This window comes from Coregonus lavaretus (genome assembly GCF_964263955.1).
Source record: "Coregonus lavaretus genome assembly, contig: HAP1_SCAFFOLD_418, whole genome shotgun sequence".
Lineage (NCBI taxonomy): Eukaryota > Metazoa > Chordata > Actinopteri > Salmoniformes > Salmonidae > Coregonus > Coregonus lavaretus.
The window spans coordinates 26,847-53,178 of record NW_028165663.1 but is presented as its reverse complement, the minus strand read 5'-3'; the positions used below and the strand labels follow the sequence as shown (position 1 = coordinate 53,178).

General features: G+C 41.8%; 1 protein-coding gene across 1 annotated transcript in view; it reads left to right on the top strand.

Annotated features, from left to right (window-relative positions):
* The window catches only part of LOC311115628 (mucin-5B-like), a gene marked incomplete at its 5' end in the record, with an annotated part of 38,406 nt that extends 17,629 nt beyond the window's left edge, over nucleotides 1-20,777 (top strand). Inside the window, 15 exons of the mRNA XM_084190786.1 lie at nucleotides 709-865; nucleotides 1,335-1,463; nucleotides 1,705-1,855; nucleotides 13,760-13,938; nucleotides 14,210-14,279; nucleotides 14,398-14,540; nucleotides 14,633-14,664; nucleotides 15,706-15,874; nucleotides 17,787-17,827; nucleotides 18,020-18,142; nucleotides 18,254-18,352; nucleotides 18,656-18,784; nucleotides 19,022-19,061; nucleotides 20,073-20,193; nucleotides 20,380-20,777. Coding sequence (XP_084046912.1) covers nucleotides 709-865; nucleotides 1,335-1,463; nucleotides 1,705-1,855; nucleotides 13,760-13,938; nucleotides 14,210-14,279; nucleotides 14,398-14,540; nucleotides 14,633-14,664; nucleotides 15,706-15,874; nucleotides 17,787-17,827; nucleotides 18,020-18,142; nucleotides 18,254-18,352; nucleotides 18,656-18,784; nucleotides 19,022-19,061; nucleotides 20,073-20,193; nucleotides 20,380-20,560 — 1,764 coding nt within the window. The 3' untranslated portion in view covers nucleotides 20,561-20,777. The remainder of the gene's footprint in view (nucleotides 1-708; nucleotides 866-1,334; nucleotides 1,464-1,704; nucleotides 1,856-13,759; nucleotides 13,939-14,209; nucleotides 14,280-14,397; nucleotides 14,541-14,632; nucleotides 14,665-15,705; nucleotides 15,875-17,786; nucleotides 17,828-18,019; nucleotides 18,143-18,253; nucleotides 18,353-18,655; nucleotides 18,785-19,021; nucleotides 19,062-20,072; nucleotides 20,194-20,379) is intronic.
* Nucleotides 20,778-26,332: the final 5,555 nt, after the last annotated feature.

The following is a 26,332-nucleotide window of genomic DNA, read 5'->3' as shown; positions in this document are numbered from 1 at the left end:
AACACTTTCATAAATGGCAAAAAAAAATACAGTCAAAAAATAAATCATAAGGAATGAAGTTTTGAAGTGTCTGACGTATATTTAGGAGATATAAGAAACCTCAGGTTGTAGCCTCTGAAGATATCTTTAGCACAAAGATGCAATGCTTATTTCCTGTCTTTTACATTTTGGGGTGGTTGTCATGGTAATGGCAGGTCATGTGCAAAACCCCCACTAGAGAAAAAAACATCAGATCTGAGCAGGTCGCATGGAGAATCGGGTTTGAATCAGGTTTGAGATCCACATATGGAAGTGGTATAAATCAGAGCTCAAAAGATCAGATTCCATGTTTTTTTTTGTTGTTGTTGCTGTTTACACATTAAGGACAAGATCAGATAGGTATCAGATATACAAATAATTGGTAAAATATCTGAATTGGACTGCCTGTGTAAACGCAGCCATAGTGACAGTGCATAAGTACAATAATATAGTTAAGGCTTCAACAAGAGTTCATAGACTTCACAGGGTCAATATGGTTAATGCTTCAACAAGAGTTCATAGACTTCACAGGGTCAATATGGTTAATGCTTCAACAAGAGTTTATAGACTTCACAGGGTCAATATGGTTAATGCATCATCATCATCATCAGGAGTTCATCTGTAGTCTGTTCAACAAGCAAGTCAATGCATTGAATAAATAAATGATGGCTAAATGCATCTTCCTAAAAGGTGGACCCCACCCCATTCCATGATGCCTGTGTGAGGGACTCGTGTGCCTGTGACACTGGGGGAGACTGTGAATGTTTCTGTACTGCTGTAGCAGCCTACGCCCAGGCCTGCAACGAGGCAGGGGCTTGTATCAGGTGGAGAACACCAGATATCTGCCGTGAGTCATTTGCTTTGAGTGGGACAATTGATTGATGGATAGGTGGGATTGTTTTTGCTATTGGGGCGAAATACTGATTTGTATGTGTAACTGTTTAATCATTCCTCGTTTGGGACCCTGGTTAAAATGTAACATGTTTTAATTTCCCCAGCTGTGTTCTGTGATTTCTACAACCCTATTGGTGACATGTTTTAATTTCCCCAGCTGTGTTCTGTGATTTCTACAACCCTATTGGTGACATGTTTTAATTTCCCCAGCTCTGTTCTGTGATTTCTACAACCCTATTGGTGACATGTTTTAATTTCCCCAGCTGTGTTCTGTGATTTCTACAACCCTATTGGTGACATGTTTTAATTTCCCCAGCTGTGTTCTGTGATTTCTACAACCCTATTGGTGACATGTTTTAATTTCCCCAGCTGTGTTCTGTGATTTCTACAACCCTATTGGTGACATGTTTTAATTTCCCCAGCTCTGTTCTGTGATTTCTACAACCCTATTGGTGAGTGTGAGTGGCATTATCAGCCGTGTGGAGACCCCTGTATGAAGACCTGCAGGAATCCCTCAGGAACGTGCTCCAGTCAGATCCCTGCACTGGAAGGTAACTAACAGCCCTTCATAACAGCTTGGGCCTTTGATTTAGACCATATTACATGCCAAGTTGTAAAACAAATGTACAGTATAAAATATGTAATGACTCCTCCTCCCTTGTCTATCTATACTGAAAAACTAAACACAAAATATTTAAATATCGTATCCAGCTTTGGTGTTAGAACTAGATACCATGAGCATGATCTAATCTGTGCCGGTGTCCTGGATTAAATTGACTGTTTATCTTAAAGGTTGCTATCCAAAATGTCCTCCGGACCAGCCTTATTTAGAAGAAAGTACCATGAAGTGTGTCCCTATCAAGAAGTGTGGTTGCTACGATGGAGATGGAACACATTACAACGAGGATGACGTTATACCTTCCAAGGAGAACTGTCAGAGATGGTATGTTTTTATATCAGCATTTTGACATATACATAGATACTGTATTTACATTACATAGTATTTAACATGGTTGGTATAAGCCTTAAGGTAGCCTATATTTCTGGTGAGATAAGGCGATGTCAATGGTCCCCCTACAAAGACGTTTTCCTACCATTCAACTGATTTAGCTTTTCAAAGATTGGGATTTGACCTGTTAATATCTTATTGGGATTTGACCTGTTAATAGCGTATTGGGATTTGACCTGTTAATACCTTATTGGGATTTGACCTGTTAATACCTTATTGGGATTTGACCTGTTAATACCTTATTGGGATTTGACCTGTTAATACCTTATTGGGATTTGACCTGTTAATACCTTATTGAGATTTGACCTGTTAATACCTTATTGGGATCTGACCTCTTTATACCTTATTGGGATTTGACCTGTTAATACCTTATTGGGATCTGATATGTTAATACCTTATTGGGATCTGACCTGTTAATACCTTATTGGGATCTGACCTGTTAATACCTTATTGGGATTTGACCTCTTAATACCTTATTGGGATCTGACCTGTTAATACCTTATAGTGAACATACTCCTGAGTGGTGCAGTGGTCTAAGGCACTGCATCGCAGTGCTAACTGTGCCACTAGAGATCCTTGTTCGAATCCAGGCTCTGTCGCAGCCGGCCGCGACCGGGAGACTCATGGGCGGCGCACAATTGGCCCAGCGTCGTCCAGGGTAGGGGAGGGAATGGCCGGCCGGGATGTAGCTCAGTTGATAGAGCATGGCGTTTGCAACGCCAGTGTTGTGGGTTCGATTCCCACGGGGGGCCAGTATAAAAAAATATGTATTCACTAACTGTAAGTCGCTCTGGATAAGAGCGTCTGCTAAATGACTAAAATGTAAACATATAACAGTGCTTTCAAATCATAACAAATAACATCTTATTCGACTTTCAAAGGTACTAAAACCCCCTGCTTTCTTTTTCAAGTCTTTGCTCATCAACTAAGGCCAATTGCAGCTATGATATCGAAGGTAAGGAAAACTGTTACAAACTGAAACATTAGCCTACATTACCAAGAAGGTAACATGACAAGATGATTACATGATAATAACTTGTTCACTGTGAAAATCATATTGCAGCCTGCCATTGTATATACGACGGCAGAACATACCCGTATGGAGCTATCGTATATCACACATCTGACGGTGATGGGACCTGTATTACTGCCATCTGCAAAACCAACGGAACCATTGTCCGGAATATGAAACCCTGTATCGGCACCACAACTCCAACAACTACACCAAGTGTTACAACAACACAAATATCCACCCAAGCACCGACCACAACAGTATTTGTTTTCTCAACTCCTACCACTGCCCAAACAACAACTCCTACCACTAACCCAACAACTACTACGACTACCTCAACAACAAAACCTACCACTACCCCCACAACAACCCCTACTTCAACACCAACCACTCCACCCACTACTACTCCACACTGCCTGATCTGTGAATGGTCAGACTGGATTGACAAACATTATCGTTCAAATGGACCAGAAGGAGGAGATTTCGAAACCATAGATATTTGCAGTGAACCCAAGGAAGTACAATGCAGAGCCAAAGAATTCATTGATGTTCCTTTGGCCGACCTAGGTCAAAAGGTTGAATGCAATTCCTCGGTTGGACTGATATGCCGCAACAAGGATCAAGGCATCCCACCAATATGCTACAACTATGAAATCAGAGTCAAATGTTGTGTTGTTTGTGGGACAACTACCACCTCAGAAAGGCCCACAACACCTACTACCACTGAAATAACAACCACTAGGCCAACAACTACCCCAACAACAACCACAATAACAACCCCTACCCCCACAACAACCATTACACCAACAACAACAACAACACCCACTACCCCAACAACAACCCCTACCACTACCCCAACAACCACAACAACAACCCCTAGCCCCACAACAACCCCTACTTCAACACCAACCACTCCACCCACTTCTACTCCACACTGCCTGATCTGTGAATGGTCAGACTGGATTGACAAACATTATCGTTCAAATGGACCAGAAGGAGGAGATTTCGAAACCATAGATATTTGCAGTGAACCCAAGGAAGTACAATGCAGAGCCAAAGAATTCATTGATGTTCCTTTGGCCGACCTAGGTCAAAAGGTTGAATGCAATTCCTCGGTTGGACTGATATGCCGCAACAAGGATCAAGGCATCCCACCAATATGCTACAACTATGAAATCAGAGTCAAATGTTGTGTTGTTTGTGGGACAACTACCACCTCAGAAAGGCCCACAACACCTACTACCACTGAAATAACAACCACTAGGCCAACAACTACCCCAACAACAACCATAATAACAACCCCTACCCCCACAACAACCATTACACCAACAACAACACCCACTACCCCAACAACAACCCCTACCACTACCCCAACAACCCCTAGCCCCACAACAACCCCTACTTCAACACCAACCACTCCACCCACTTCTACTCCACACTGCCTGATCTGTGAATGGTCAGACTGGATTGACAAACATTATCCTTCAATTGGACCAGAAGGAGGAGATTTCGAAACCATAGATATTTGCATTGAACCCAAGGAAGTACAATGCAGAGCCAAAGAAAACATTGATGTTCCTTTGGCCGACCTAGGTCAAAAGGTTGAATGCAATTCCTCGGTTGGACTGATATGCCGCAACAAGGATCAAGGCATCCCACCAATATGCTACAACTATGAAATCAGAGTCAAATGTTGTGTTGTTTGTGGGACAACTACCACCTCAGAAAGGCCCACAACACCTACTACCACTGAAATAACAACCACTAGGCCAACAACTACCCCAACAACAACCACAATAACAACCCCTACCCCCACAACAACCATTACACCAACAACAACAACAACACCCACTACCCCAACAACAACCCCTACCACTACCCCAACAACAACAACAACTACCCCAACAACAAGCACCACAGAAAGTCCAACAACCACAACTAAGACAACAACCCCATCCACAACAACAACAGTAACAGAGGAATTTACAACTGGTCCAGAATCAACAACCCTTACAACAACAACAACCATTACACCAACAACACCCACAACACCCACTACACCAACAACACCCACAACAACCACTACACCAACAACACCCACAACAACCACTACACCAACAACAACAACTACTACTACTACAACCACAACAACTACTAAGACAACAGCGTATTCCACAACAAGTGAAACAACAGAAGAAATTACAACTGGTCCAGAATCAACAACAACCACAACAAACCCTACCACTACCCCAACTACTACCACAACAACAACCCCATCTACGACTACCTCTGAGGAAACGACAACAACGACCCCAACAACAACCACAATAACAACCCCTACCCCCACAACAACCATTACACCACCACCAACAACAACACCCACTTCCCCAACAACAACCCCTACCACTACACAACCAACAACAACAACACCCACTACCCCAACAACAACAACAACAACTACCCCAACAACAAGCACCACAGAAAGTCCAACAACCACAACTAAGACAACAACCCCATCCACAACAACAACAGTAACAGAGGAATTTACAACTGGTCCAGAATCAACAACACCCACAACAACCACTACACCAACAACAACAACTACTACTACTGCAACCACAACAACAACAACCACCACAGAAAGTCCAACAACTACTAAGACAACAGCGTATTCCACAACAAGTGAAACAACACAAGAAATTACAACTGGTCCAGAATCAACAACACCCACAACAACCCCTACCACTACCCCAACTACTACCACAACAACAACCCCATCTACGACTACCTCTGAGGAAACGACAACAGCCACCACCAAAGCCCCTACCACAACAACACCCACAACAACCCCTACCACTACCCCAACAACAACCACAACAACCCCTACCCCCACAACAACCCCTACTTCAACACCAACCACTCCACCCACTTCTACTCCACACTGCCTGATCTGTGAATGGTCAACCTGGATTGACAAACATTATCCTTCAATTGGACCAGAAGGAGGAGATTTCGAAACCATAGATATTTGCAGTAAACCCAAGGAAGTACAATGCAGAGCCAAAGAAAGATTTGATGTTCCTTTGGCCGACCTAGGTCAAAAGGTTGAATGCAATCCCTCGGTTGGACTGATATGCCGCAACAAGGATCAAGGCATCCCACCAATATGCTACAACTATGAAATCAGAGTCAAATGTTGTGTTGTTTGTGGGAATGAGACAACTACCACCTCAGAAAGGACCACAACACATACTACCACTGAAATAACAACCACTAGGCCAACAACTACCCCAACAACAACCACAATAACAACCCCTACCCCCACAACAACCATTACACCAACAACAACAACAACACCCACTACCCCAACAACAACAACAACTACCCCAACAACAACACCCACTACCCCAACAACAACAACAACTACCCCAACAACTACAACAACTAACCCAACAACAACCACAATAACAACCCCTACCCCCACAACAACCATTACACCACCACCAACAACCACAACAACTACCCCAACAACAAGCACCACAGAAAGTCCAACAACCACAACTAAGACAACAACCCCATCCACAACAACAACAGTAACAGAGGAATTTACAACTGGTCCAGAATCAACAACACCCACAACAACCACTACACCAACAACAACAACTACTACTACTGCAACAACAACAACAACAACCACCACAGAAAGTCCAACAACAACTAAGACAACAGCTTATTCCACAACAAGTGAAACAACAGAAGAAATTACAACTGGTCCAGAATCAACAACACCCACAACAACCACTACACCAACAACAACAACTACTACTACTACAACCACAACAACAACAACCACCACAGAAAGTCCAACAACAACTAAGACAACAAAATATTCCACAACAAGTGAAACAACAGAAGAAATTACAACTGGTCCAGAATCAACACCACCCACAACAACCCCTACCACTACCCCAACTACTACCACAACAACAACCCCATCTACGACTACCTCTGAGGAAACAACAACAGCCACCACCAAAGCCCCTACCACAACAACAACAACAACCCCTACCACTACCCCAACAACAACCACAACAACAACAACAACTACCCCAACAACAACAACTACCCCAACAACAAGCACCACAGAAAGTCCAACAACCACAACTAAGACAACAACCCCATCCACAACAACAACAGTAACAGAGGAATTTACAACTGGTCCAGAATCAACAACACCCACAACAACCACTACACCAACAACAACAACTACTACTACTACAACCACAACAACAACAACACCCACTACCCCAACAACACCCACAACACCAACTACACCAACAACACCCACAACACCCACTACACCAACAACACCCACAACACCCACTACACCAACAACACCCACAACACCCACTACACCAACAACACCCACAACACCCACTACACCAACAACACCCATAACAACCACTACACCAACAACAACAACTACTATTACTACAACCCCAACAACAACAACCACCACAGAAAGTCCAACAACAACTAAGACAACAGCGTATTCCACAACAAGTGAAACAACACAAGAACTTACAACTGGTCCAGAATCAACAACACCCACAACAACCATTACACCACCACCAACAACAACACCCACATCCCCAACAACAACAACAACAACAACTACCCCAACAACAAGCACCACAGAAAGTCCAACAACCACAACTAAGACAACAACCCCATCCACAACAACAACAGTAACAGAGGAATTTACAACTGGTCCAGAATCAACAACACCCACAACAACCACTACACCAACAACAACAACTACTACTACTACAACCACAACAACAACAACCACCACAGAAAGTCCAACAACAACTAAGACAACAAAATATTCCACAACAAGTGAAACAACAGAAGAAATTACAACTGGTCCAGAATCAACACCACCCACAACAACCCCTACCACTACCCCAATTACTACCACAACAACAACCCCATCTACGACTACCTCTGAGGAAACGACAACAGCCACCACCAAAGCCCCTACCACAACAACAACAACAACCCCTACCACTACCCCAACAACAACCACAACAACAACAACAACTACCCCAACAACAACAACTACCCCAACAACAAGCACCACAGAAAGTCCAACAACCACAACTAAGACAACAACCCCATCCATAACAACAACAGTAACAGAGGAATTTACAACTGGTCCAGAATCAACAACACCCACAACAACCACTACACCAACAACAACAACTACTACTACTACAACCACAACAACAACAACACCCACTACCCCAACAACACCCACAACACCCACTACACCAACAACACCCACAACACCCACTACACCAACAACACCCACAACACCCACTACACCAACAACACCCACAACACCCACTACACCAACAACACCCACAACACCCACTACACCAACAACACCCACAACAACCACTACACCAACAACAACAACTACTATTACTACAACCCCAACAACAACAACCACCACAGAAAGTCCAACAACAACTAAGACAACAGCGTATTCCACAACAAGTGAAACAACACAAGAAATTACAACTGGTCCAGAATCAACAACACCCACAACAACCATTACACCACCACCAACAACAACACCCACTTCCCCAACAACAACAACAACAACAACTACCCCAACAACAAGCACCACAGAAAGTCCAACAACCACAACTAAGACAACAACCCCATCCACAACAACAACAGTAACAGAGGAATTTACAACTGGTCCAGAATCAACAACACCCACAACAACCACTACACCAACAACAACAACTACTACTACTACAACCACAACAACAACTCCTACCACAACAACAACTAAGACAACAAAATATTCCACAACAAGTGAAACAACAGAAGAAATTACAACTGGTCCAGAATCAACACCACCCACAACAACCCCTACCACTACCCCAACTACTACCACAACAACAACCCCATCTACGACTACCTCTGAGGAAACGACAACAGCCACCACAAAAGCCCCTACCACAACAACAACAACAACCCCTACCACTACCCCAACAACAACCACAACAACAACAACAACTACCCCAACAACAACAACTACCCCAACAACAACCACAACAACAACCCCATCTACGACTACCTTTGAGGAAACGACAACAGCCACCACCAAAGCCCCTACCACAACAACAGGATTCACTGTCATCACAAAACCAACACAAACATTCACATCACCCACAAAAGGACCTCTAAATCAAAACTCAACACAGACAGAAGGAACTACTACATCAACCCCAACAACAACTCCTACCACTACCCCAACCCCAACTCCTACCACTACCCCAACCCCAACTCCTACCACTACCCCAACCCCAACTCCTACCACTACCCCAACCCCAACTCCTACCACTACCCCAACCCCAACTCCTACCACTACCCCAACAACAACTCCTACCACTACCCCAACAACAACTCCTACCACTACCCCAACAACAACTCCTACCACTACCCCAACCCCAACTCCTACCACATTATGTTTTTGCACATATAAAAAACAATATTTCCCTGCTGGTAAGTGATAGCTTCCTTCATTAAAATGATCAAATCTGACTACATAATGCATTCATACACTTAATTTAATATCTATTTGTTACTAATAATATGTTTTTGTTTAGGTTCCTTGATATACAATGAGACTGACGGGGCAGGCTGGTGCTTCACCTCTTACTGTAACTCAAGTTGTATTGTTGAGAAACAAGCCAGACCATGTCCATCTCCGACCCCAAATACAGTCAGCACTGTCTCAACTACAGTCAGCACTGTCTCAACTACAGTCAGCACTGTCTCAACTACAGTCAGCACTGTCTCAACAACAACAGAAGCTACACGTTCTACAACATCTAGATTGTCCCCGACTACACCTTCCAGAGGCTGTGAATATGTCAATCCACCAAGAAAGGTAATGAAATAAAGTTTCAACAGAATAATTGTGTTTCCCAGTTCATAGTGTTGTGTAGTACGTAGTGTGTTTCCCAGTTCATAGTGTTGTGTAGTACGTAGTGTGTTTCCCAGTTCATAGTGTTGTGTAGTACGTAGTGTGTTTCCCAGTTCATAGTGTTGTGTAGTACGTAGTGTGTTTCCCAGTTCATAGTGTTGTGTAGTACGTAGTGTGTTTCCCAGTTCATAGTGTTGTGTAGTACGTAGTGTGTTTCCCAGTTCATAGTGTTGTGTAGTACGTAGTGTGTTTCCCAGTTCATAGTGTTGTGTAGTACGTAGTGTGTTTCCCAGTTCATAGTGTTGTGTAGTACGTAGTGTGTTTCCCAGTTCATAGTGTTGTGTAGTACGTAGTGTGTTTCCCAGTTCATAGTGTTGTGTAGTACGTAGTGTGTTTCCCAGTTCATAGTGTTGTGTAGTACGTAGTGTGTTTCCCAGTTCATAGTGTTGTGTAGTACGTAGTGTGTTTCCCAGTTCATAGTGTTGTGTAGTACGTAGTGTGTTTCCCAGTTCATAGTGTTGTGTAGTACGTAGTGTGTTTCCCAGTTCATAGTGTTGTGTAGTACGTAGTGTGTTTCCCAGTTCATAGTGTTGTGTAGTACGTAGTGTGTTTCCCAGTTCATAGTGTTGTGTAGTACGTAGTGTGTTTCCCAGTTCATAGTGTTGTGTAGTACGTAGTGTGTTTCCTTTCAGGACTAAAACATACCTTTTCGACTTTAGGACGGTGAAACTTGGAAAACAGGCAACTGCACAACTCAAACGTGCAACATGGGTGTAATTACCACAACGTATGTGGTCTGTGAGTCTGTACAACCGCCTGTGTGTGAAAATGGATTTCCACCAGTGAAAGTCTATGACGAATCAGGTTGCTGCTATCGCTACGAATGTAAATGTAAGTTCAAAACACAATGATTTTTAATTATCTTATCTCCTTCTACAAATACTTCATACTCCAAGTTTACTTGTTTTAAAGACGTCCGGCAGTGATTTTTGAACTTTCCTGTTGAAAAACGATATCCCAAGTATTAATACAGTGAAGTACACACACTAAAGGGTAAACAAATACAATGTGTTTTGAACAAAATAGTGTTTTTTAGACACAACTGCAAACTTCAAGGAGTTGGTCTGATCCAGGGACGCAACTTTGTTTTTTTAAGTGGGGGGGACATAAAAATAATAATAATAATAATAATAATAATAATAATAATAATAATGATAATAATAATAATAATAATGATAATAATGATAATAATGATAATAATAATAATAATGATAATAATGATAATAATGATAATAATAATAATAATGATAATAATGATAATAATAATAATAATAATAATGATAATAATGATAATAATGATAATAATAATAATAATAATAATAATAATAATGATAATAATAATGATAATAATAATAATAATGATAATAATGATAATAATTGTAATAATAATTGTGACAATAATAATAACAATAATAGTAATAGTAATAACATTAATACTTTTTTTATCCAGTCGGATAAACACTCCAAACATCCTACCCGACCGCTCGGAGGCGTCTGCATGGTCCTAAAGCATACTGTTGCCTCGTTTTGTATCACATTCCAATGAAAAAACTGGAGGGGACAAAAATGCAATATCAGAACGTCCCCAGTGAAAGTTGCACCTCTGGTCTGATCTGATGGTGACATTGTGATGTTTTCAGCCTCCCCTCTTGCTTGTGCCATGTCATGAGGATACCTAGACCACCTGTTGTGTTCAGTAAATCAGGTGTTAAATGAGGTGAAAAGGAGACTGGAGTAGGATTTTAAACTCTTGTATTGATGAGTGATCTATCTATTTGGTACCGTTTCTCTGTTTCATCTCTCAGGTATATGCTATGGATGGGGAGACCCTCATTACGTCACATTTGATGGGCAATATTACAGTTTCCAGGAAAACTGCACCTACGTTTTGATTAAAGAAATAGTTCCTCGATATAACTTCAGTGTCAACATCGACAACTACAACTGCGATCCGTCTGGACACGTGACCTGCCCTCAGTCTCTGATTGTCCATTACAAGTCCTATATAATCGTTCTTACTCCGAAGAGATCAACCACGACAAAAAATGTGGTAATTATAAAACACTTATACACTTTTTAAAAGTGCACTTTGATATAGACATTCATTGATATAGATATTCTATGATATAGATATTCTTTGAGATAGATATTCTCATACCACTTTAAGAATGAAAATAATCTAGCTTCATATTTTGAAATGTATTATTTACTTTTTGTAACGTGGAGGTATTGATTAATAGGCATATCTGATCCTGCCGACTACCACAAATATAATTTTTAGTACTACACTAGAGTAGTTAGTAATAGTAATTTAGTAACATTACATAATGGTTAAGCACTTTGATGATGCCATCACGTTAACTCAAAAACCATCATCAAGGTAACCGAAACATTCCCAGGACATTTCAAAGAATTTCATTTTATTGACAAAAGATTAAATGAATTGACAGAATACCACCTCTTATTGTGAGTTCATTTAGTTCTGGAAACCGTTCATATCTTATCTACTGTGTTGTCATGTTATTCTGTTCTCTATTGTCATTAATTACGTTGTGTTTTTCCTTCTCATTCACAAGGTGTACATCAATGGAAATCAGATCTTCCCGACCTTTTCTAATGAAGACCTCATGATCACCAGCACTGGAATAGAGTTACTGTTGACTATCCCTGCCATTAAAGCACAAGTGATGTTTAAATCCCTTATGTACAGTGTAACCCTGCCAAACTCCCTATTCCACAACAACACAGAGGGACAGTGTGGTAAGTATGTAGGCTTTGTGTGTATCCCAAATGGCCCACTGTTCCCCAATGCACTCCTTTCAACCAGGGGATAGGGTCCCATTTGGGATGCAGACATGATGTAGACAAAATACACTTGTAGTATAAATCAGAAGAACAGCTTGTAGTACTCTGTGAGTAAACGGAACCTTATTGGCGATGATTTTATGTTATTTTGTTGCATGTTATTGTATTTCCATGGCATTAAAAAGTTCACTGTACAGTTGCAATGATAGCGTAACCAATTAAAAGATACTGTGTAGGTATGCTTAAAGTTATGAGCGGCTGTTTCTAACATCAAATAACCTTTGTTTCTTTCTCATTCCCATATTTATTTGACCTTTTTAAAGGCACCTGTGACAATATCAGGAAGAACGATTGCAGATTACCGAATGGACAGATTGATCCATCATGTCCTGGGATGGCTCATCAATGGCAGATTCCTGATGATAAAAAACCCTATTGTAAACCGAAATCCCCTACCCCATCTACCACAACTACCCAATCAACCAAACATACCTCACCTACCAAACCGATGCCACCTAGCACACCTACCCCTACGCCTCCAACCTGCCCGTCAGGAAAGACAGCAATCTGTGACATCATACTTAGCCCGTAAGACATGTGACCTTCTAATAACACACTGAGCCAGCGATATTACAAAGACACGTGAATCTGATTGAGGTTGCTAGTTTTGACACTGTATACATAAAACTCTGTAAACTTTCCAGTAATGGGTTGTTGTTCCATAAAGTATAACCAAACTCATAATGAAACTTATCTTACAGACTTTTTATGCCATATCAAAGTTTTATAGAGCATTCATGAAGTCTTCATAAACACTACATAGATGCTTCACTAATAATTTAGCCTGTAAGGCATACAGTAATCAAATATTTCAAAGTGATCTGTCGTGACATGTTATGTGCCCCATTTGGGTTAGGCCTATATAATAACTTAAATGGGTTCTTTATTTTGGAAGGGTCTTTGAACAATGCCATGACGTTATCCCACCACGACCCTTCTTCGAGGCCTGTAAGTTCGATGTCTGCCACATGCCAAATATCACAATCGGCTGCTCCAGCCTGGAAACCTACGCTGTGATGTGTGCAGGAGCTGGAGTCTGTGTCAACTGGAGGAACTCAACTAATGGAAAATGTGGTAGGGAGGGAATTTCATATAAAATAAGGACTGCGTCCCAAATGGCATTGTATTCCCTACATAGTGCACTACTTTAGACCAGGCTCTTGCCAAAAGTAGCGATCTATGTAGGGAATAGGATCCCATTTGGGATGCAGACAAGATGTTAATAAGATTTTACATAATTATAATAATTGTATGATTTATCATAACGAATTGTATTTTGACAACCTGCATTTACAAACTGTTTACTTACTGTTTTGTCTTTCATTCCATCTTGACCATATTACAGAACTGATCTGCCCTAAAACCAAAGTGTATAAGGCATGTGGCCCTACTATCCAGCCAACATGCAATTCAAGGTATCCATCTCATTCCCATCTCATTATTTTACACCACTACCTAGTGTACATGCATTCTTAAAGGTTTCCATTCCGTTTTTCTCCCTAGTCTGTAACGCATTGTTTTTCCTTATTATAGATACAATGACAAATATGTGCATTCATGTGAGGGAGAACAAAACAGCCGTGACATTGTATGTGACACATTCATGGAGGGCTGCTTCTGCCCCGAGGGTACCATCTTGTTCAACACGTTATCTGACACCTGTGTTCGTGACTGTGGTAAGGATGTGTCACAGTTTTGAGGAATACATTGTTTAATTGTGTCTCAAAGTACCACCATGTATGACTTGAAATCTTATTTTCCCTTCAAGGATGCACTGGACCTGATGGGAATCCCAAACAGGTAAGAATGTAGATCGATTCACTGTGGTGTACATCAGAAGAAATGGTGCGACAGTATATACAACCGAAAATGGTTCAACGGCTCGCTTCACATTACGGCCCTCAAAAAGGTTCTGTATAGAACCCCATTTCTTATTTTCTTCAGTTTACTAGTTTCATTGGGGCTTGTTAGTGGTCCAAGCCCTGAAGGGGCTGGAAGCCCTATTGTTATTATCAATCAATCAAATGTATTTGATAAAGCCCTTTTGTCATCAGCAGTAGTCACAGAGTGCTTTACAGATACCCAAGCAGTAAGCAATGCAGAGACAGGAGCACAGTGGCTTTACAGATACCCAAGCAGTAAGCAATGCAGAGACAGGAGCACAGTGGCTTTACAGATACCCAAGCAGTAAGCAATGCAGAGACAGGAGCACAGTGGCTTTACAGATACCCAAGCAGTAAGCAATGCAGAGACAGGAGCACAGTGGCTTTACAGATACCCAAGCAGTAAGCAATGCAGAGACAGGAGCACAGTGGCTTTACAGATACCCAAGCAGTAAGCAATGCAGAGACAGGAGCACAGTGGCTTTACAGATACCCAAGCAGTAAGCAATGCAGAGACAGGAGCACAGTGGCTTTACAGATACCCAAGCAGTAAGCAATGCAGAGACAGGAGCACAGTGGCTTTACAGATACCCAAGCAGTAAGCAATGCAGAGACAGGAGCACAGTGGCTTTACAGATACCCAAGCAGTAAGCAATGCAGAGACAGGAGCACAGTGGCTTTACAGATACCCAAGCAGTAAGCAATGCAGAGACAGGAGCACAGTGGCTTTACAGATACCCAAGCAGTAAGCAATGCAGAGACAGGAGCACAGTGGCTTTACAGATACCCAAGCAGTAAGCAATGCAGAGACAGGAGCACAGTGGCGAGGCAAAACTCCCTAGAAGGTAGGAACCTGGGGAAAAAACCAAGAGAGGAGCCAGGCTCTGAGGGGTGGCCAGTCCTCGTCTTAATAACTTTGAAGTCTCTGCTAACAATGTTTTGTTTTGTCCCAACACAGTTTGGTGAGACTTGGAACAGTAACTGCCAGAAGTGCGAGTGTAATGCTGACACACTGAGTGTCCGGTGTGAACCAGTGAAATGTCAGCACCAAGAAGTTGTTACCTGTAAGAAGTACGGTGAGGTGTTGGTCAACAAGACAGTGGACTGCTGTCAAATAAATACATGTGGTGAGTAGAGACAGTATTTCAGTTTAGACTAGGTAGAGCCACCTTAACGTACTACCAGGTAACCTGGGTACAGGTCTGTTGGTGCTAAATGTTTGGCATATGACATATGCTGCCCTTTTACTCCACCCCATTCCATTGGCGGCTGAATCACATCACATGTGGCTTACTACACCACAGAAACCCCTCTAACCAGACAGTGCAGGGCAGGGTCACTGAATTAAAGGCCAACTACACCACAGAAACCCCTCTAACCAGACAGTGCAGGGCAGGGTCACTGAATTAAAGGCCAACTACACCACAGAAACCCCTCTAACCAGACAGTGCAGGGCAGGGTCACTGAATTAAAGGCCAACTACACCACAGAAACCCCTCTAACCAGACAGTGCAGGGCAGGGTCACTGAATTAAAGGCCAACTACACCACACCTCAAAAGTCATGCCCTGTTGTGGTTTAAGCATTAAAAGTGTGAAAAAAACTGGGGGAAACCAGAGAAAACTGGGGGAAATCAGAGAAAACTGGGGGAAATCCCAAAAAATTGGAAAAACAAAACCAAGAAAACTGAAATTTTGAGAAAACCCCCCAGAAATAAGCAAAAAATGTAAACATTACAATATTACAATTACAATACAGTAGATTTTGAAAGGCCTCACCAATGTGTTCTGCTGTCATGACCACACTTTAGAGTGTCTCATCCTGCAGCACAGCATTCTGGGAGAAGTTGAGGTCAGGTCCAATATTGACTGTTTACCCAAGAGGGAAATAGGTTGGGCTATCCTAGAAATGTTTTAGTGAAATATAATATATATCATTTTGCATATGCTTTTATCCAAAGCATGAGTACATTTTTACGTATGGGTGGTCCCGGGAATCGAACCCATTATCCTGGTGTTGCAATACTCTACCAAGATGGATGACTGTGTAATAAATACTTAGTGAAGCCTCAATTTAATTATTTATAAAGCCTTTATTAAGCAGTGCTTATGCCACACTTTACAAAGCACATCTTTGTCACATTTGACATTGGTGGTTATGTCATACAGTTATGCCACGTTTATGAACCCTTTATAAAGCATGACATACGGTTACAGATGATTTGTAACACATTGATGTAGTGTTTATAAAGCCTTTATACTGTAAGCTGCACGTCATTTGAAGAGGGACCGAAAGGTTAATAGCTGACGTGCATAAAAACAGTGCCTCCATGTACTTACCACAAATGCCTTGTTTGCTAAGTTCGTTGTATTGTACAGTGCTCTCCGTTACTCTGTTTTTGTATCAGCATTAGCACAGTACACATGATCACAATTCTAGCTCCATGATGGCGGCAATTTAAAAAACTCAAAAAGTAGATTGTGCTGATTTACTGGCACATTGGACCATCTCATTGGACCATCTCATTGGACCATCTCATTGGACCATCTCATTGGACCATGTCATTGGACCATCTCATTGGACCATGTCATTGGACCATCTCATTGGACCATCTCATTGGACCATGTCATTGGACCATCTCATTGGACCATCTCATTGGACCATCTCATTGGACCATCTCATTGGACCATGTCATTGGACCATCTCATTGGACCATCTCATTGGACCATGTCATTGGACCATCTCATTGGACCATCTCATTGGACCATCTCATTGGACCATGTCATTGGACCATGTCATTGAACCATCTCATTGGACCATCTCATTGAACCATGTCATTGGACCATGTCATTGGACCATGTCATTGGACCATGTCATTGGACCATGTCATTGGACCATGTCATTGGACCATGTCATTGGACCATGTCATTGGACCATCTCATTGGACCATGTCACGCGCTGTAATGTAACATCTGTGTATAGTGGTAACATGGTGCAGGTATCAACAACTGTCTGACCCTTTTATTGTGTGTTCTTTCAGTGCCCAAACCTGTCTGTGTCCACAATAATACTGAATTCACGGTGAGCAGTAACACTTCTTTTGATATCAGAGCAGTATTACAATAAAACATCTGTAATTTTTTTATAAAATATACCTAAATATTGATGTACCAATCACAGATTGCCCCTTTAAGTCGTCTTGAGAGCCACTGAGGACCCAAGCTTAATGTTTTGCTACAGCACATGATACTAACTCTTGCTTGCACTCTCCAGCTTGGTGAAATTGTTCCCAGCGGCATCTGTGAGGAGTGCAAGTGTGGCCCTAAAAAGGATCCAGTCTCCGAGCTATATGTTGTTGAGTGTGTCCAAATCGACTGTTCCACCACCTGCCAAACGGTACTGTACTCGGGATAATGGCAAACTCAGTTTAACATTTTACATGGTAGGCTATACAGTTTGATATGAAGGACATCCGCTAATGATGCCACCTTGTTGATTCCCGTCCAGGGTTATGAGTATGAAGTCGTACCTGGGGAATGCTGTGGAACATGTGTCCAGAAGGAATGTGTTGTAGCTCTACCAAACGCCACATCTCACATCATTCAGGTGACAGCGATGAGATAATTCACCCAATTTAGATTATTATTAATATCAGGTATCTTTGTGATATCACAAATGGACGAATGACGTCACTAATGAGAACTTATTATAAGTGCTTACAAATGTTTATAAATGCATCATAAATGTTATAGGTCTAAATGCTTAAGAATTGTAATGCTTGTTTACATTTTCAAACCATGAAGTACTTATTTCTGAAAAGCTTATAAATTATTTAGCAACGCTTATTTATTTAAGTTTTTATAACGTGCAGCATTAACTTACCAACATTTCTTTCCTGCTACCTGACAGCTTGGGAAGTTTTGGTCGCCCCCTAGTGACCGCTGTGTGAAGTATGACTGCACAAAGAGAAACGACCAGTTCATCGTTGTGAAAACCAAATTGGAATGCCCAGTGTTCAGTCCAGAAGACTGTGTCCCTGTAAGTAGATGAGAAAACTGGTTGAATTTGTTTCTTTAAAGTAAAGTAACTATATCTAAATATGCTGTTTGCTTCATAGGATAGTAACTTGTAGGTTATATTGAATTTACACCCTAGTAACATTTCATATCTGATCATAGTTTTCCATTATAACATCTATACTGTGTTCTCCAACTCAATAGACCGTAACTAGTCATATCCAAATTTAACTGTACACTATTCTTTTTGACATCACAGGGAACTGAGAAAACTGATGCAAATGGCTGTTGCACATCCTGTAAGTAACAAAACAACGGATTTATTTATAAATATTCATGTTCATAACCTCTTGTGAACATAACCTCTTATGAACATAACCTCTTATAACCTCTTGTGAACATAACCTCTTGTGAACATAACCTCTTATGAACATAACCTCTTGTGAACATAACCTCTTGTGAACATAACCTCTTGTGAACATAACCTCTTGTGAACATAACCTCTTGTGAACATAACCTCTTGTAAACATAACCTCTTGTAAACATAACCTCTTGTGAACATAACCTCTTGTAAACATAACCTCTTGTAAACATAACCTCTTGTGAACATAACCTCTTGTAAACATAACCTCTTGTAAACATAACCTCTTGTGAACATAACCTCTTGTAAACATAACCTCTTGTAAACATAACCTCTTGTGAACATAACCTCTTGTGAACATAACCTCTTGTGAACATAACCTCTTGTGAACATAACCTCTTGTAAACATAACCTCTTGTAAACATAACCTCTTGTGAACATAACCTCTTGTGAACATAACCTCTTGTGAACATAACCTCTTGTGAACATAACCTCTTGTGAACATAACCTCTTTATGTTCATAACCTCTTGTGAACATAACATCTTGTGAACATAACCTCTTGTGAACATAACCTCTTGTGAACATAACCTTTTATGTTCATAACCTCTTGTGAACATAACCTCTTATGACACAATAAATCAATGTTGAGTTACTGTAGATGAAACTGAATGCAGATATGATGAGAGTCTGATGGTTCTGGAATATATAATAATCTACTGGATGTAGTTCTATTTCCATAGCCAGAAAACCAGACCCTGTTTTGTGAGGACATTCCAGTCCTTGTGCTCAGTTTCATTGCCAAATACGCATGACAAGGCGTGGCAAGGAGTTCAGTTATAGCTAAAACCAGGCAACTTTTTCAAGTAGCTCAAAGTCCAAGCACTTTACATAGTAAGGGGGAAACTCACCTCTTTAAAATGTCCTCCCTAACTCTGTCTCCCTCCCCAGGCACTCCAATCAGTCACTGTGATGTGAAGAACACCACCACCTACCTAGAGGTGAAAAACTGCAGATCTACTGTGCCCGTGGAGATCGCAGCCTGCGGGGGATCCTGTGGAACGTCTTCTATGTGAGTAGAAACTCAAAATAAGCACACACACACACACACAGAAACAAACGCAACATGCATTTGGGTCTTGCAGAAATGTGTACGGGTGGAATTGGATTGAAGGGTGAGAATTCAATGGGAGTTGACCTATTGCAGAATGAATTGGGACTGTTTCTAACAGTGTTGTTTGTATGTCCTGTTTGCTAGGTACTCTGCAGAGAAAAACACCTTGATGCACTCCTGCTCCTGCTGTCAAGAGATGTCTACCAGTGAGAGGGAGGTGGAGATGGTCTGCTCTAACGGGAAGAAGTTCATACATTCCTACATTTACATTGATAAGTGCGGCTGCCATGAAACTGAGTGTGACAAGAAGAACCACAAAGATTAGGCACAGAAGTCTTTTAAAATGGCCGTATCAATTTTCCTATTTACATTAACTGCATGGAATATTAAATACCTTTATCTATAGGGAACCAATAGGGTCTGACTCATTATCATATAGGCTACTTTCATGAACTGTATGTCCTTTCTCTCTACACTATCATATAAATGATTCATGTTGTCTAACTTTTTCTCAAATGTATTAAACTGATTAAGAAGCATGCAGTCATTATCTTTCTCATTTTATTTCATATTGTTTAGTGCATCAATGTGCGACTAGGTAAAAAGTACAGATATGATTTAATAAAGAACACATTCATTATATAAGTGCTACTATTAAAGGGGCAATCTGCGGCTCAAACAATAACAAAGTAGGTACCCCGCCACTGTTTTGGCAAAAAGATGAAGGATGGGGCTGGAGGAATTTAACCACTTTCAAACTCATAAACAGAGCCATGGATGCAAGGACTGACCATCCATGATATCAACATTATAGTTTTAACCATGTTTTGAGGATATATAGTGTTTGTTAACAATGATGTTGTTTACGAACAATGGAATAAAGCAATGTTATATTTGGGGTTCTGATGGGCTGCTACTGTTGAACTAAGCTCATTGGACATTTATAAGTTATATTCTTCAAGAATCAATGGGTTTCATCAATTTAAAAGACCAAAAATGTATGTAGCAATCACAGATGAGTCACTGAAATCTGCAACATTGATTACCTATTCCAATACATTGATGTCAAAATGTCACAAGAACCATACCCACTGGGCACAGACGTCAATTCAACATTGGTTCAACATCTATTCAACATCTATTCAACATTGGTTCAGGGTTATTTCATTGAAATGACGTGGAAACTACGTTGATTTAACCAGTGTGTGCCCAGTGGGCAGTATATTATTAGAAACAAAATTAGGGTACACAATATTTATGCAGTCACTCACTGGCGACTTACCATGAGGTGTTTCTATACGGATGTTATTGAATGTAACAAACTGGCGACCTACCTGTCATTTCCAGAGATCCACTCACTGACAGTAATAACTGGCGACCTACCTGTCATTTCCAGAGATCCACTCACTGACAGTAATAACTGGCGACCTACCTGTCATTTCCAGAGATCCACTCACTGACAGTAATAACTGGCGACCTACCTGTCATTTCCAGAGATCCACTCACTGACAGTAATAACTGGCGACCTACCTGTCATTTCCAGAGATCCGCTCACTGACAGTAATAACTGGCGACCTACCTGTCATTTCCAGAGATCCACTCACTGACAGTAATAACATCAATCTACCTTTTGTTTAGCCAATTATATCTCAATTAATGTGTCTGTCATTTCAAAATGTAGCTAATAATCACCTAAAGATTTGTTTCTTTATTGACATTTAGATTGCATTTTTAGAGAGAAAGTTTACAGCCAGTTGAACATTTGATTTAAGAGCGGTGAGCTGAGCTGTTGGTCCTGTTTCGATTGACTGACTCTGAAGTTTGTGAAGTTAAGGGGAGTTGGAACTATGAATCCAATTAGGTTGACGTCTTATAAAAAATATGATTGGGAAGTTGTTGATGCTAAAGTGTTAACAGATGGGAGCTTGCTGGTGTTCTGTAAGGACATGGAGCAGAGAGATGGGAGCTTGTTGGTGTTCTGTAAGGACATGGAGCAGAGAGATGGGAGCTTGTTGGTGTTATGTAAGGACATGGAGCAGAGAGATGGGAGCTTGTTGGTATTCTGTAAGGACATGGAGCAGAGAGATGGGAGCTTGTTGGTGTTCTGTAAAGACATGGAGCAGAGAGATGGGAGCTTGTTGGTATTCTGTAAGGACATGGAGCAGAGAGATGGGAGCTTGTTGGTGTTCTGTAAGGACATGGATCAGAGCGATGGGAGCTTGTTGGTGTTCTGAAAGGACATGGAGCAGAGGGATAGGGAGGTATAAGGTGTTGAAAGGCGTGCCTGACCAAGCAGGGTAGTATAAGGTGTGGTGGAGGTGTGTGGGTGCTCACAGTGTGGGCTATGGTGGGTATGAGGCAATGAAACAGGCAGTAGAGAGAAGGGTGTCATGCTGAGGCAGTGAGGGTGGTCCAGGACCAGGGAGATACAGGATCAAGGTAGAGAAGACAGTTAGAATGGTCCAGGACCAGGGAGATACAGGATCTAGGTAGAGAAGACAGTTAGAATGGTCCAGGACCAGGGAGATACAGGATCAAGGTAGAGAAGACAGTTAGAATGGTCCAGGACCAGGGAGATACAGGATCTAGGTAGAGAAGACAGTTAGAATGGTCCAGGACCAGGGAGATACAGGATCAAGGTAGAGAAGACAGTTAGAATGGTCCAGGACCAGGGAGATACAGGATCTAGGTAGAGAAGACAGTTAGAATGGTCCAGGACCAGAGAGATACAGGATCAAGGGTGATTAAGGTAGGCATATGGAGCAGTTTCAGTGCCAACAGAAATTGTATTAGAATTCCATAATTTTGCAAAGTTTTAAATAAACTAAAAAATTGTTTGTGCACATCCCGGCCAGCCAAACCCTCCCCTAACCTAGACGACGCTGGGCCAATTGTGCGCCACCTCATGGGTCTCCCAGTCGCGGCCAGCTGCGACACAGCCTGGGATCAAACCCGGGTCTGTAGTGACGCCTATAGCACTGTGATAAAGTGCCTTAGACCGCTGCGCCACTCGGGAGGCCAATTATGAATTTATATTAGGATATTGAATTTGAATGTAATCTTTTTGAATTTGTAACACACAAATTGAATTCATAACCTTAACTTGTATTTCATGATTTGAAACTGAATTGAGTGAATATTGCATTCAGTTTTCAAATTCAATTTCAATTTAATTGAATATTCAAATTAAATATTTATATATTCTTTTTCAATATGGTAGATATTGCATTCATTGTCTGTGTATCAAGTTTGCAAACTATAATTTCAAGTTTATCAAAGTTTCATATATTCAACTTCTCAGATGCATTCAGATTTCAGTTTTCAAATTCAGTTCTCTAAATTCACATTCAAAACCAGAGACAACATCCTGGCACTTTGCCAGCCAGGAAAGGTAGAGGAGAGCAGGTAGAATTAAATGCTCACTGTGGTCGACAGAAGCTTCTGGCAGTTTCTGAAGCCAATGTGGCATGTTGAATTTATTTTCTTTCTATGAATTTGGCTCTAGCATTTGAACCGTTTTGGCTATAAGCTATGATAACCCAATTCCTGAAAGCTAAGACTCTCTGGAATATGGATGTGCCTTCTGATCCCCTCTATGGTGATCACAGGCTGCGTTAGAAGGGAGTGTCACAATTATCCCTGTCATAGCCCTTCTAAGGATAGCCTTTCTAATCTATTTCATCTTGTGACTGACTGGGTTCGAACCAGGTCTCCTGCGTGTCACAAGACTGTGCTTAGAATCAGAGGTCAGGAAGGCCCAGGTGAACTAGCAGACGGTTGTGGCTGTCTGTGTCTATGTGGAGAAAGCGTACAATATGATGTGGAATGAGGGGTTGCTAATCAAGCTTGGTCTTATGGGGGTAGGAGGAAGAACGTACAACTGGATAAAGGACTTCCTGTTTGGAAGGTCTATCCAGGTGAGGGTGGGGAAGTCTTTATCAGGAAGCTACTTGGTGGATAACGGTACACCGCAGGGGAGCGTGATTGGTCTTCTTTTGTTCTTAATCATGATCAATGATGTTTACTCTCAGCTACAGACGGATATTGGGAGGTGGTTATTTGCTTCAGATTCTCCAAAAGGTTCTACAGCTGCACCATTGAGAGCATTTTGACTGGCTGCATCACCGCTTGGTATGGCAACTGCTTGGCATCCGACAGCAAGGCGCTACAGAGGGTAGTGCGTACGGCCCAGTACTTCACTGAGGCTGATCTCCCTGCCATCTAGGACCTCTATACCAGGCGGTGTCATAGGAAGGCCCTAAAAATGGTCAAAGCCACCCAAGCATTAGACGGTTCACTCTGCTACAGTCTGGCAAACGGTACCGATGCACCAAGTCTGGAACCAACAGGACCCTGAAAAGCTTCTACCCCCAAGCCATAAGACTGATAAATAGTTAACCAATAGCTACCCAGACTATCTACATTGATCATTTTTTTACTAAATATTTTTGACTCATCACATACGCTGCTGTTGCTGTTTATTATCTATCCTGTTGCATAGTCACTTTTCTCCTTACCTACACTATATATACAAAAGTATGTGGACACCCCTTCAAATGAGTGGATTCAGCTATTTTAGCCACACCCATTGCTGACAGGTGTATAAAATCACAGCCATGCAATCTCCATTGACTGTAGAATGGCCTTACTGAAGAGCTCAGTGACTTTTAACGTGGCACTGTCATAGGATGACACCTTTCCATCAAGTCAGTTTATTACATTTCTGCCCTGCTAGAGCTGCCCCGGTCAACTGTAAGTGCTGTTATTGTGAAGTGGAAACGTCTAGGAGCAACAACGACTCAGCCGCGAAGTGGTAGGCCACACAAGCTCACAGAACGGGACCGCCGAGTACTGAAGCACGTAGAAAACGTCTGTCCTTGGTTGCAACACTCTCTACCAAGTTACAAACTGCCTCTGGAAACAAAGTCAGCACAATAACTGAGCTTCATGAAATGGGTTTCCATGGCCGAGCAGCCGCACACAAGCCTAAGATCACCATGCGCAATGCCAAGCGTCGGCTGGAGTGGTCGAAAGCGCGTCGCCATTTTACTCTGGGGCAGTGGAAAGGTGTTCTCTGGAGTGATGAATAATGCTTCATCATCTGGCAGTCTGACAGAAGAACCTGCCCAAATGCATAGTGCCAACTGTAAAGTTTGGTGGATATGGAATAATGGTCTGGGGCTGTTTTTCATGGTTCGCCCTAGGCCCCTTAGTTCCAGTGAAGGGAAATCTTAAAGCTACAGCATACAATAATATTTCTAGACGATTCTGTGCTGCCAACTTTGTGGTAACAGTTTGGGAAAGGCCCTTTCTTGTTTCAGCATGACAATGCCCCCGTGCACAAAGCGAGGTCCACTTGACTGGCCTGCACAGAGCCCTGACCTCATCCCCATTGCTAGGTTTCAATTCAATTGGCAACAGATTTTCATGCAAATATTCTAAAATCTGCATAAAAACAATATGTGCATTTCAGAGTTTCCTTCAGTAAAATTTGGTGCTGGACAACTAGACCATGAAGATTTTCATTTACCAGACATTTGAGAAATTTACCGGACATCCATATGCATTCAGATCCGACCTGGCACAGCCAGCGCTATTGAATAAAGGAAGCATATTGGCCAAATGAGCCACATTTACTGTCAGAACGCTGAGTGTGGATGTGGTGCAGGGAATCAAGCGCAGGAACAAGGGTGTTCGTCAACAGACTTTAGTAATCAAAAATAGAACTCCAAACAGGTGGATAGCCAACCCAACCGGGAGGCATGAACAAAATTACGCACACACACAACAGTGCGTAAAACAAGAAAAGGCGCACGCAGTGCGGACTCTCGACACAAACAACACGAGAGAGAAAAACCCATCAACAGCAACAGCTGACATAACAATCACACATAACACCTGCCCCAACACACGATAACTAAATAGGAAACAAAATCAAACACTAACAAGGGACAGGTGTACAAACAGACAAAACCAAACAAACATGAAACATCGAACGGTGGCAGCTAGTACTCCGGGGACGACGACCGCCGAAGCCTGCCCGAACAAGGAGGAGGAGCAGCCTCGGCCGAAACCGTGACATTTACGTGTCCTTAAA